General features: G+C 31.9%; 2 protein-coding genes across 2 annotated transcripts; one reads left to right on the top strand and one right to left on the bottom strand.

Moving 5' to 3' along the window:
- Window positions 1-6158: 6158 nt before the first annotated feature.
- Window positions 6159-7216, top strand: LOC11423185 (phosphoenolpyruvate carboxylase kinase 2). The gene is made up of 2 exons (XM_003626434.1): window positions 6159-6966; window positions 7137-7216. Exons 1-2 carry the CDS (start codon window positions 6159-6161, stop codon window positions 7214-7216), a joined length of 888 nt encoding a protein of 295 aa, XP_003626482.1.
- Window positions 7217-7746: 530 nt separating this feature from the next.
- On the bottom strand, window positions 7747-10477 carry LOC11425683 (serine/threonine-protein phosphatase PP1). Its single transcript, XM_003626433.4, has 4 exons — window positions 10058-10477; window positions 9367-9926; window positions 8736-8957; window positions 7747-8268 (listed from the first exon to the last, which is right to left on the bottom strand). Exons 1-4 carry the CDS (start codon window positions 10230-10232, stop codon window positions 8245-8247), a joined length of 981 nt encoding a protein of 326 aa, XP_003626481.1. The 5' UTR covers window positions 10233-10477; the 3' UTR covers window positions 7747-8244.
- Between the last annotated feature and the right edge of the window lie 3916 nt (window positions 10478-14393).

The following is a 14393-nucleotide window of genomic DNA, read 5'->3' as shown; positions in this document are numbered from 1 at the left end:
TTAGTTCATTTTCGGGCTTTATATCACAATTTAGAAAACCCCAAGAGTAAATATACTCCACTATGTTTATCTAGATAAAGTGACAACCATATTAAAGGCAAATCAGAAAAACACTTTAACTTCAAGTTAAAAACATGGTTTTCTTGAAATCAAAACTATTCTTACTAGTTGGTTAGAAAGCATGAACACTGTTTTTAACAAAAAAATTATGTTAGAAAATTTAAACAAATTGTCGAGACTTAGTCCAAGAGATCAATAGCCATGGCTATGTAGGCTCCCTAAACTTCAAACGACTTCATAATATTGTCAATTGTAGAAATTAGTGGTTCATTCAAAATCCTTAAAACTATTATAGAATTTGAATGAACCATTATTTTCTACAATTGATAACATTGATCTAATTAACGAGTTAATTTTTGTTTGAAGCTATCATACCTTATATGAAGTGGTTTCAAGTTGAGGGTGACTACAATCATGGGTATTGATCTTCTTGGATCAAGTCCCAACGACTTGTTTAACTTTTGCAACAAAAAAATTTCTTTAAAAACAATGTTGATGCTTGCTAAACAACCGGTAATTATAGTTTCAATTTCAAGAAAACCATATTTTTAACATGAAGTTAAAAGTGTTTTTCTAATTTGTTTTCAATATGGTTATCACTTTACCTAGATAAACATAGTGGAGTATATGCACTCTCGTGGTCTTCTACATCGACGTGATGTAAAGGCCGAAAACATTTTAATGGGTTTGGACCATAATGAAAACAAGATATCTAATACATCAAAAAATTTCTGCATTATTTCCCGGCACATATCTGCTAGGAGTTTAAAGATTTGTGATATTTTTATTTTCATTTTTGTGATTTTTTTATTTCATTTACAAAAAAATAATGTCACATTGTTAAATGTTTATATTTTTATCAGAAAACAAGAAATGGAAATAGACTGTAGTAACGGAAACTATGTAGGCCTATATTTCTTCTAGCAACATTGAATCCCATTCACTAAAATAGATAGTGATCCTATTTATTGTAATAAATTCTCTTAAACCAATGTTTATGTTAGTGGACAAGTTCAGATAAATCAATCTAAATAAACAAACCATGATGTAGACCGCCCTTTAATGACTTGCGTTTCATTTTGTTATTTTAATTAATTTTGAATAATTTTTTTAGGGATTTCAAACCCAATTTGCTATTGGGTTGAGAATGTGTATATTTGATTATTGTTGTTAAATTTAATTTGATTATTTAGCACTTGTATGTGGGAGGTGTTCTTTGTCTTTCGCGCTTAGTTGGTTTAAGCTTTTTAGTTTTTTTTTTTTTTTACAGATAAATAAAAAAATCAATAAAACCTAAACAGATCAAACACATGGCTTTCTAGATAGAAGAAGAAGACGAAAAAAAAAAAAAGAGGGTAATGGGATTATGAGAATAAACATAGAACTAAAGCAAACCATATATGCTGCCAAAGATGATTGGAATTATGGGTTCAAATAGATTTTAAGCAATACCTAAAAAATAAATACTTACACTAACAGGGATATATCATATATGATGTCAATCACTATTATGAACCAAATCGGAAATTGAACTTACACTATAGTTACCTCATCATTCGTAACCGGGCAAACAAAAATATATCAATACTTTTCTGGAGTTAAGTCAACCTGAAAAGCAAATAGGTTTTAAAATATTAAAATACTTATAAAACAAACGAAAATGAAAGATGATATGCCCTATGAAAACAAATTGGTTGCAGATTGATACCAGAAAAGCCAAGGAACTAACGAGAACGTTATGGTGAGGATCGATGACGCTAGATATGGATCGTGTTTATGAGATATTGATATGATGATATCAATATGGTGAAGATCGCTGTTGAGATTGAGAACGATTCAGTGTATATGGAGAGTGGAGAAAAACGTGTATGTATGTATGCATGTATGGTGTGCTAGAGAAATGCTAAACCTAATTCTTTTTTTCTTTTTTTGGTACAATATTTACACCGTGTATAGAATATTTTCGTGTATAGATTCGCATGAATATTTTCGTGTATAATTATAAATGTTTGTATAATTAAAAATCAGATTTTTTTTTTAAGGAATTAAAAATCATAAGTTTTCGTATATTTACACCTGTATAGATTAATTACACAGTAAATGTTCGTATATTTACACCGTGTATAGATTGGCAATTACTGTAAAATGTACATTAATTAGTCTTAAAAAATGGAAACAAATTTAATACATTAAGTTGACAAGAAAAACAAATGAAAGGTAGCGTATCTTTTTAAATAGTATTAAATGTAGCATTTTTCTATTTTAATTAAGTTGATAAACTTTTCACTTTAATTGAATGAAATTAAATAAAACACATTAATATTATTATTCCTTAACCAGTAACTCGGGGCACCGGTTAGCAACACCCTCTTATAAATTCCGTTCTAGTTCAACATTTCTTCACTTTTATTTTCAACTCACTCTCTTCTTGAACTAGTCGCATATCTCACTTGTCATACCCTGGTAAGCTTCTTTACCAACTCATTTTTCAGCTTAACCCTTTTTCTTAATCATGCATTATGTATTAATTTTTTGTGATTGTAGTTGATGACTTTCTTGCATGTGATTTTTTTTTAACAAGCTTTTTTCTTGCATATGATTGATTGTTAAATTGACGATAATCACGTTGAGAAAAAATGTTTATTTTTTTTTTTTGATTTTAGATTTTGAAGCAATGTGGTCAAGTCAAAAGGGTTTCGCTTTTTCAACTTGTTTTTTATTGTTCAGATGATACGTCCATAATTATAGAGCTTTTTTGAAAAAAATAATGGGAATTAAGATAGTGGATATTTGTATTTAATATGTTTGTAATTACTATTGTTTTTACAATTTTATCCTTTAAGAGAGAGTGAGTTGATTTATGCTTTCAATATGTTATTTATTGTTGATTGAAGAAAAATATGTATAATAAATAGGGACATGTATGTAAAGAAATAATTAATGTATTTGGAAATAACAAAGGGTTCTTATAAAAAAGGACAAATTTTTTTTTCAAAATGATCTTATAATTAAGAACGGAGGTAGTATGTATTTTCTTTTCTATAGTTTCGTTTTATTTTATTTTATTTTATTTAGTTTCGTTGATTTTTCTTTGTTATTTCAACTAAGCTGATGCAATTTTTAAATAAAAAAAAAACTTCAAAACTTTATTTAGATCCGGGGGTGGCCCTGAGGGTGGACGGGAAGGGCGGCAACCACCATTTTGTAGGGACATTAAAATTATTATTTTTACGCTCACGGTGACTTTTTTACTTAGTAGTTATATATATATATATATATATATATATATATATATACTTTTTAATTTACTTTGATTAATTCTATTAAAAAAATATTTTAGAGAACTTTGATTATAAAGGAATCATTTCCAACAAAAAATACAAGAAAAATATTAAAATAATTAAAAGAACACATTTTATTGTTTTGTCCAAGGCACCTAAAAGTTTAGTACATGCCCTACTTAGATCTAGTAGTGCTTTGTTTTTTATGTGCATCTGTGTGTCACAAAGATGTTGAGTAATCTCCAAATCATTATATTTGGTTAAATTTTTATTTTGGATAATGAAATTTCGACCGAATTTTAGAAGTTTACAATTGATTTTTTTTAGGGCAGAAGTTTACAATTCATCGAGACTTGACTGAAGTGTGTTTGTATGTTTTGGAATAATTAATTCCCTTAAATATTTATCTCTTATTATAGTACTTTTGAGGTATTTATCCACTAAAAAACCTAACTAATTGTATCCTCTTATTATTATTTTTTCAAGGAATAATTGTATCCTATTATAAAAACAAACTAAACTAAATTACAATATGATCGTATCTTTTTTGGATGAGTTTATTTCAGAACTGAATTCTATTTAAATTTAAATGTACGCCATGTTCAATGAAAGTTTTTTTTTTTTTGAGGGAATGTTCAATGAAAGTTGAAGATTAACTTATTACTTGAACATTTTTCTAAAATTTGATTGATAGATATTTCGTATACCCTAATTTAAGGGTTAAATATGTTTTTTGTCTTTATAAATATATCAATTTTTCGTTTTAGTCTCCTTAAAATTTTCCATCGACTTTTAGATTTTATAAAATTTTCAATCATCAGTTTTAGTCTCTACTTTTAAGTTAACTCATGTTTAACCTTTGTATTTTTTAATGAAATTGTGCATAAATGTGTAGAATATTATGAAAATCTCTCCACACAAAAAAGTAGAATTTTTTTAACAAAAAACATGAATTAAATATGATTTTTTAAGGGCCAAAACTATAAAAATTGATATTTAAGTAAAGTTTTGTTAATTTTTTTTTTTTTAGAGATTCTTATAATATTATAAACTTTTTTACGGTCGCCGTGAGCTTAACTCAGTTGGTAATGACAATGCATAATATATGCAAGGTCTGGAGTTTGAACCCAGGACACCACCAAAAAATTAAACTTTTCTACAAAAAAAATTATTTAAAAATATGAAATCTACATACGAAAATTTGATATATTTATAGGGATCGAAAACATATTTAAACCTTAATTTAATACATTTATTTTTTTTTTTCGGGATCTTTAGCATTTTCCAAAAATGTGGTATTTAAATTATGGTGTAGATTTTTTTTTTGAACAAATTATGGTGTAGATTCATATTTAGATTTGAAAAATAATTAAATTGTTAAGGATACATCAACCAAGTCATAATTAATGGATGCAGGAGTAAAACTATTTGACAGTAAATTTAGTTATATTGAAATTAGGTTACACTCAAAAAACCGTGCATCACTTTTTTTTTTGTTTACCATGCGTCCCCTTTAATTATTTATTTATTTTCTGTCAGATAGTCTAGTGGCTAGAATTCACCTTTTGTAAGGTGAACAAGTGGGATGTTCGAGGTTCGAACCCCGACCCTTGTATATATCGTGTTTGTAACATTTTTTTAATATTTAAATTTATTCTTATCTATTTGTTACATGTTTGCTTCAAAAAAAATCTATTTGTTACATGTATTATTTGTATTCAAAATTGAGGGCATTTTTAAAAAGAAAAAAATCAATCCAAAAGAGTTTTTTTTTTTACAAGAGTCAGTCCAAAAGAGTTGAAATGAGTTATTTTATTTATATATAGTATAAATATAGACAAATATTTTACACTTTCATATTGTAACAAAAACTATACTTTTTGTAGAAATGTAACACACTGTAATCTTTTTTTTTTTAAGTAACAAATTATACTTATCTTTTTCGATAATACCAACAATATAATAAATACAGTATATATAACCTAAATTATTTTTTGATGAATAAATATATTATGAATTCTTACTTTTTAAATGACACCAGCATATTTTTTTTAATAACAAAGAAATTACGATAAAAAAGGGTAACAAGTACACTAAGTACTATCCTTCAAAAAAAAAAATAGCCCAAGAACTAACTAACTACATCCTCTACCAAAAAAGAAAAACACTAATTAACTATATCATATCTTCCCATAATTTTAGCTCACGTTCTTTGTTGTTTATGATAAGGGAGACTCTCCAGTTTTACAAGATAGCCTCTTTTTAATGAGTTCGGTATGCTCCATTTACTCTATTTAGGATTTGGATGCAAAACATGTGGCAAAAAAATATTTAACGGTTGAGATTTTAAATTAAAAAATAAATATTTGTTTAATGAAAATACATAATAATAACAAACAAATCATGTTCCCTTCTTTTCTCATATCGCAACAACTTTTTATTGTTTTTTAATTTAAAATCTCAACCGTTAGATATTTTTTTTTGCCATATATCTGCATCCAAACCCTATTTACCGGAGCTCCTTTTTAACTTAATCCGCAATCTATTCAAATTACTCCCATAATGTTAGCTAAATACAGTTATATAATCTCTATAAAAGTTATAAACCGAGAACTCTTTCTCTAGTGACTTGTACACGTCTTGCTCTAAAACAAAAAACCTATAGCTTAAAACTACAACAATCAAACCCTACTTCAATATCGTAAAACCAAAACATAACAATCAAACCCTACTTCAATATCGTAAAACCAAACCATAACAATCAAACCCTACTTCAATTTCATAAGACCAAAGGTGTGAAGGAACTACACAAAAATCATGGAAGAAAAAATAAAGTTTGAACAAACCCTTGAGAAGAAACAGTTCGAAGTACAGAAAGAAATAGGCAAGGGATCCTACGGCACAATTTTCCAATGCTATCACACCATTAAAAACCAAACCTACGCCGTCAAAGTAATTAACAAACATCCACTAGCCAATCCAACAGACATTAAATGTTTCGTCAAAGAATCCAAAATCATGAAACACCTCTCTCCACACCCGAACATTCTTAAAATATTTGATTCCTTCGAAGACACCGATTTCTCCTTCATCGTTCTTGAACTCTGTCAGCCCAATTATGACCTCTTGGAACGCATCCTCAAAGGTCCTGTATCGGAACAACAAGCTGCTACGTACATGAAGAACCTTCTAGAAGCAATAGTGCACTGCCATAAGCATGGAATAGCACACAAAGACATAAAACCAGATAATATTTTGTTTGATTTTAATGGAAACATTAAACTTGCTGATTTTGGTAGTGCAGAGTGGTTATTTGAGGGTGGAAAGAAAAGGAACGAATGTGTTGGAACATTTCATTATATGGCACCTGAAGTAATTTTGGGAAAAGAACATGATAGTACCAAAGTTGATGTTTGGAGTTGTGGTGTTACTCTTTATGTAATGTTGTGTGCAATAGAGCCCTTTCATGGAGAAACTCCTTGTGATACTTTTAAGGCTATCTTGAAGACAAATTTGAGGTTTCCAATGACAACATTTATATCTATGTCGACACCTGCTACTGATCTTATCAAGAAGATGATTTGTAGGGATCCCTCTAAAAGAATATCAGCTGAGGAAGCTTTGAGTATGTTCACCTTCCTCTCTCTCTTTTTTGTTGATTTGAATTTCCAGTTTTTTATTGATGTGAATTTCCAGTTTTTCAATCTAAATTTATTTAAATTGATGCATCAGTTTAACTTTAAGGTGGGATTTTATGTATATTAATGTATGTTTCTCTTTATGTCCTTGTTGCAGTGCATCCGTGGATCTTGAAAGGTGGAGTGATTGGTGACAATATTCAGCCACTAAAGCGCGGTGCAAGAAAATTTCTTTAGTTCCCATCTCCTCCTTTTAGATCAATGAGTTATTTTTGTTGGTTCTCCTAAACGGAGCTTTTGTAACATAGATGGCTATATACAAATTCTGTTTGATGTACAAGGATTAAGAAATATATAAATTATGTTCTTTATTTATTTCTTCTGTTGGTGTATAGGTGTTTAAATTATCATTCTTGCTAACTAGTGGTTAATCGAGGTAATTAGAGTTAAATTGACAGAAATTCAATCAAACCGACCATTGGTAAATTATTTTTAAAAGTGTACCATTTTATTTCTCTGATGAGTGCTTTCTGTCACTAGCTAATAAATCAAAAAAAATTCTAATTTACTGGATCCCAGCTACTTTAATGGATGCAATAACTAACTTTTTTTAAGGAAGATACAGTAACTAACTTGTTACCAGTATTTATTTTGACCAAAACTTGTTATTCATTAGAAGCAGGACCAAATCTGTATGTCATTCTAATTAATAGCTACTGGCTTCAACACAAAAATCCCACAAGGAACCATAAACTTTAGTCTGCATGCAGCCAAGGAACATTTTTCTTTTGAGATTCTATATCAGAACTGACAAAATCAATACACATGAAACTGACTCGAAGTTTATGAAGGAAATCAAGTTAAAATGTAGAAGATCCTGAACTAAAACAAGATTTCCCACATAAGTAAATATGAGAAGTATACTGGGAATCAGAGATAATTCAGTCTTACCAGCCTCATATAAGCATTTTTAAATGGTTCTCAGCCACATATATTCTTCTACGCTTGAGAAGCTTACAATTCAGAAAATATACCAACTCTTCGTGTACAACTGAAGATAGAGACTATGACTCCATCTCAAAATGTGAATTTGTACCGATAAAAAAACAATGGTTTACAAAGTACATGATCGTGTTTTCCCTTTGATTTTACAATTCCAAATATCATAGTGGACGGAATGGACCTCAACTTTTCTTGCAACCATTGGGAGCTCAAGGCCAGGCAGACTAGAAGTTACGCAACAATCTTTATAACACGGCTTAATATCATACTTTTGCACCAAGGAAGGACTGCCAGGAACAATAAGAGGGAGACGAATTTGGATTATAAATTATTATATTTGCATGAAGGATGAAAAAATGTACAATATAAAAAACATGGACAAAATCAGTGCCAAGTGATGTGGTACAAGGGCCGCATTAAACCTTTCATGAACAAAGAAGCGAGAAATAAAACAGATTCTAGGATGAACCAATGAGCGACATGCACTAACAAAATCGTAATCTAATCCCAAATACATTCACAGATCAATTCTCAACCATATACAAAAAGCAAGCTGTTGTGAAAATGGCAATTTGCTATGGTGATTAACATTCACAAAAATCTATATTGATTCAAAGAAGCTTATATCAAAAGATATTTCTTTCACAAGTCAGCCACATCATACGATATGTTCCTACTGAAGTGCGCAAACTACATAAGTATTATTTATTAAGTTGAGCATATGTTGCCAGAAAATACTAAACTATCTTCCTACCTTTACACCTGCCGGAGAGTTTCCAGGCTTAGCAGTAGTTGTACTTCCAAAATTGAGCTTTGTTTTTTTATCGGCGGGCTTTAATATTTGGAAAGAGCACATTAGTGTCTCATCAACACTCATCATAGCACCGGCATTGTCAAACTCCCCACAATAATTAGGTGCTGAAAATATTGTTACGAGCTGTCGATCAGCAAAGAACTCATATCCATCCTCCACAACCTGGTCAAAACATGAAGGGAAAAAACCGGTTATATTCAACAGCATAGTTGATTGACACATAATATTCTCCAATATAAACACAAGATAATGCACAGAATGAAGCATCAAATGCCAAACCTAATGGAATGCATGACATGTGGGGAATTTTAGGGTCAATGCATAAAAATATGTCATGTCACGTTTACGAAGGCAAATATAATTTCCAATTCAAACAAAATAAAGTAATTATGGAAACAAACAAAAAAGTAATTATAATACACTGGAAACATCCTAACAGATTAGAGCAGATTGATGGACATATATTTCATTGTCAATTTAGTTTCAGTCATAGAAAATTAGAAATGGACGTACAAACTCAAGCTCCAAAACTTGGTAACACGTTATTAAGCACTAAAGGTAGGAGTTAGACCTGATGAGCGCGGCAAATTAGGTCAAGATCATGTTTCTCAAGAAACTCCGTGATTTTATCAGCACCAAACGTATACGAAACTCCCCTGTCATTCATTCCCCATCCTTGAACATCTTTGCTTGGGTCGGACCAAAGAAGATCGCAAAGCAAACCAGTATCAGGAACATCAGTGGGACGTTGTAGATTTCTAATCTGATCCAAATTATGTAAGTCAGGAGAAAGACCCCCATGCATACAAAATATCTTTTCATCAATAAGAGCTGCCACAGGAAGGCAATTGAAACAGTCAGTAAATGTCTTCCATAATCTTACATTAAACCTTCTCTTGCACTCATCGTAAAAACCATAAATCCGATTTATGGAAGCACATTCATGATTTCCTCGCAATAGGAAAAAGTTGTCAGGATATTTAATCTTATAAGCAAGGAGAAGGCAAATTGTTTCTAAACTCTGCTTCCCTCGATCAACATAATCCCCCAAAAATAAGTAGTTAGACTCTGGAGGCAATCCACCATACTCAAAAAGCCTTAAAAGATCAGAATATTGACCGTGTATGTCGCCTGAAACATCAATTTTCTCAGATTAGATTACATTAAGAATCAATTTACCGAAAAACGCAGAAATATGATTGGAAAACATATTATCATAAAGAATTCCAGTATGCAAAAGGTAATGAGAGAGAGAAGAATACCACAAATTTTGATAGGAGCTTCAAGTTGTAATAAAAAAGGTTGTTTGAGAAAAATATCTCTAGAAACATTGCAGAGTTGACGGATCTCTGACTCTGATAGTTGAACTTGCTTCCCAGGACGATTTCGAACTTCAAGCAGTCGATTGATTATGTCATCAACAACCGATTGCTCCATTTTCTTCTTCTTCTTCAAAACCAAGTCAACGAATCAATCACACGCACAAAAACACTATACTCTCTGTATATTCAATTTGAGGAAGAAGAAGAAGAAGATGATGCTGCCTCGGGGGAGAAAACGAGGATTCTGATGTTGGAAGTGACGGTCGTTTTGGTCGTCGAGGAGCGTCGTTTTGGGATGGAGTTTCAATTGGACTTGTTCACTTTGGGAAAAGTAAAAGAGAAAGAGGGAGAATTTTTTTTTTTTAATTTGAAGCGGAAAAGCTATGGAGTATTGCTTTTACACATTTGGTTTGGTTTGGCTCAGAAACCCAGGTAAATTACTCAAATGTCTTTTGGCAGTTAACTGTCGAAATTTAAAAGAACTGCGGTTAACTGTGGAGGAAAACTTCAGCAATTAACTGCCGAGGAATTTCAAACCTGAAATTAAATAAAGAAATACACTTAAATTTTCCTTAATTAAATTTAATTCTTTAATCCTTTTAAGGAATTAAACATAATTATTTTTATGATTTCATTCATATGATTTTGTTGCCATAAATGAAAAAATATGAGAGATGAATAATATCTGCAATCGGTAGTTAATGGACCTAAAATGATGATTCAATAAAAAAAATGCAACAATAAAAACGTTACAAATGATAGAATAATTATATTTGTAATTATTAGTAATTAATTTCATTGATGTCTTTCATTATTCATAGATTTGACTAACCTATTCTTACTTTATACTAATATTTCAGATATTATTACTTTAATTAACATGAAAAATGCAACAACAACAAATAAAAATGTTTGTCATCGGTAATTAATGGACCTAAAATGGTGATTCAATAAAAAAAATGCATCAACAAAAAACATTATAAATAAAAAGAGCATTTAAGTCCTCAAAAAAACGGGTAACACTTGGGTCACATAGAGTTGGGTGACATTGGTGACATTGACCAATCACAATGCCACAATGTCTGTGAAAGAGAGAGAAACACAAACATTGTGGCATTGTGATTGGCCAATTTCTCTCTCTTTCACAAGCATTGTGGCATTGTGATTGATCAATGTCACCAATGTCACCCAACTCAATGTCACCCAAGTATTTTCCCAAAAAAACATTTCAATAAGTGTAAAAATTAAGCATTTGAATATTATTTTGCAAATTACTTAAATAAAAAAAAATCTTTGTGCACAATTATTTTAATGTAGAAAATATAACAACATATTATACCTTAAAAAAAATCGTTGTGCACAATTATTTTAACTATTTTTTATTATTATTTTTGTTTAAGTAATGTGCAAAACAATATTCAAATGCTTAATTTTTACACTGATTTAAATGTTATTCTTAATAAGATATATACACATAAGTATAATACTGCAATTGTTTGGAACGTACCAAAATAATGATTGAAACATTCAAAATCAATAAATATTATTAATGACAATTTATGGTTTTTGTCAAACAAAAAAAAAACAGGTTTGAGTTTTCAGTTTTCCTCGGTAGTTTACTGCCGAAGTCCTCCTCGACAGTTAACTGCAGTCGGTTCCATAATTCGACAGTTAACTGCCGAGGGGTATTTGGATAAATTACTAGTGTTTCTCAGCCAATGACAATGTGTCAATTGCAATTCTCAAAACTATGATTCATTCCTTATTCACGTCGTTTGTTTTAGAAGCAATAATAGAGAAAGAGATATGAATGGTTTCATTTTGAGTGAAGACATCTCGATAATAATTAGGACTTAGTTAGGAGTCAAGGTTTAACCATTTTTCCGTGCCGGATTTTATCCGCGAATATCTACCATTCCTATCTCTTGACCCATCCATTTGACTCATGACTCAATCTTTGCTGGTAAAAGGATTCAGATCTTTTTTTTTTTTTTTGGTCAAGTAGCCTAATGGCTAGAGCTCACACAATTTAATTATGGAGAAGTGGAGTGTCCGGGATTCGAACCCCAGCTCCTACATATAATATGCAATATCCCTACCAACTGAGCTAAGCTCACGGGGATTGATCATTTTTTATTTATTTATGACTTCTGAATTGGACAACTTATTTTATAGTTGATGAATATTACCACATTTATAAATTTAGTCTATGGCCTAAGTTGTTCACATAGATTTATTTTTCTTTTAAGTATAAGTTAGAGTTTAATTTGTTTGCATACGATTTTTGTGTTAAAAGATGTACGCTGTTAGTAAATCATAACCAATTAAATGAATTTCTTTAAAATAATTAAATATTGTTGGAACACTAGTGTATATTGGAAAAACTTGGAGTATATTAGTGAGTTTGTGGAGCCTTTGGAATGTAAACATAAGGATGGAGAAACTAGTGTAAAGTGTGAATTGAAAATTTTATGTCTCACATCGGGTAGATCACACACTCTAGTAGAAATCCTCCTTATAAATTGAGAGCTCGGGAATAGTATTCTTCACTCCAAAACTGAGAATCGAATACTCTTCTCTGGTTTTCTCCCCTTCTCATCTCCCGCGATTTGTGTTGACGAATCGTTCTTTTCCTCCTCCTCTTTCTGTGGGCTTCGGAAAATTGTGGGCTTCGGAAGAGTGGTCTAAGAACCATATTGTGGGATTCGGAAGAGTGGTCTAAGAACCATATTGTGGGTTTCGGAAGAGTGGTCTAAGTACCATATCGAGGTGTCATTCTCGAGCGATTTCTGGCAGTGCAGCCTTTAATCGTACAGTAAGAATCTGGGCTGTTTTATCCTGGAGACGGCGCGGTTGCTAGTCTACCTTGCACAATTCAGGTAGTGCCGCGAAACGTCTTAAAGAGAGCGACCTGGTCGTGACTCATCCCGGTAATAGTTTCAAAAGCTCCATCGTATATTTTCAAATTACAGAAAAACAACTTTTTTAAGACGTTTCGAATACGATACGATGAGTTCTGAAAAGATTACCGCGGTTTCAGCTGATGACTTTAACAAACCGTTTCTGTTTACGGGTAGCCACTTCAAACGTTGGCAGCAAAAGATGTTGTTCTTCTTGACAACTAAAAAGGTTGCCTACGTTTTGAAGGAAGCTATGCCTGTAGCACCTACGAGTTCGACTCTTGCTGGAGCGAATAATAACGGTAAGGCGACAGACCCTACTGCTGCTGAGAAAGCTGAACTTGAGAAAGCTGACCCAGATAAACAGCTAGCCATTGCTCTATGGAAGGAAAATGACTACCTCTGTAAGAATTATATTCTTAATAGACTCACAGACCCTCTATATGATTATTATAGACTCTGTGATACTGCTAAACAACTATGGGAAGCACTTCAGAAGAAGTATGATACTGAAGAGGCTGGTGTTAAGAAATACGCCGTAAGCCGCTATCTGAATTTCAAAATGAGTGATGATAAGTCCGTTGAGGCACAATCACATGAGCTGCAACAAATTGCTCACGAGATCATAGCTGAAGGGATGGCACTTCCCGAACAATTCCAAATAGCTGTGATAATTGATAAGCTGCCTCCTGCCTGGAAGGACTTCAAGAGTCTTCTTAGACACAAAACTAAGGAGTTCTCTCTTGAAAGTCTGATCACTCGCCTTCGTATTGAAGAAGAAGCGAGAAAGCAGGATTAGAATGAAGAGGTGTTTGCTGTTTCTAACAACAACACTAAAAAGAAATTTGTAGGTGCTGTTCTGAAGCCTGCTGGCAAACCATTTAAGAATCAGAACCGCCCTATGAATAAGAATTCCAACAGGAATAAGACTGGGAACAATTCAAGACCCCAGATTCAACAGCCACCAAAGAATGATGCTGCTCCACCTTTCAACTGTTACAATTGTGGGCAAGCAGGTCATATGGCACGCAAGTGCAGAAACAGAACCAACCGACCAGCACAGGCTCACATGGCTACTGATGATGCACCTGATGAGCCCTACGTGGCTATGATTACTGAGATCAATATGATTGCAGGTTCTGATGGCTGGTGGGTGGACACTGGTGCTTCTCGCCATGTCTGCTATGATAGAGGTATGTTCAAAACATATACTGCTTGTGGTGATCAGAAGGTGTTGTTGGGAGACTCCCACTCCACTGATGTTGTTGGAATCGGAGATATAGAGCTGAAGTTCACCTCTAGAAAGACTCTGATACTGAAGGATGTGTTGCACACTCCTAAGATTAGGAAGAATTTAGTTTCAGGTTTTCTTTTGA

Source organism: Medicago truncatula, chromosome 7 (assembly GCF_003473485.1).
Source record: "Medicago truncatula cultivar Jemalong A17 chromosome 7, MtrunA17r5.0-ANR, whole genome shotgun sequence".
NCBI lineage: Eukaryota > Viridiplantae > Streptophyta > Magnoliopsida > Fabales > Fabaceae > Medicago > Medicago truncatula.
This window is presented reverse-complemented; position numbering and strand designations above follow the sequence as displayed.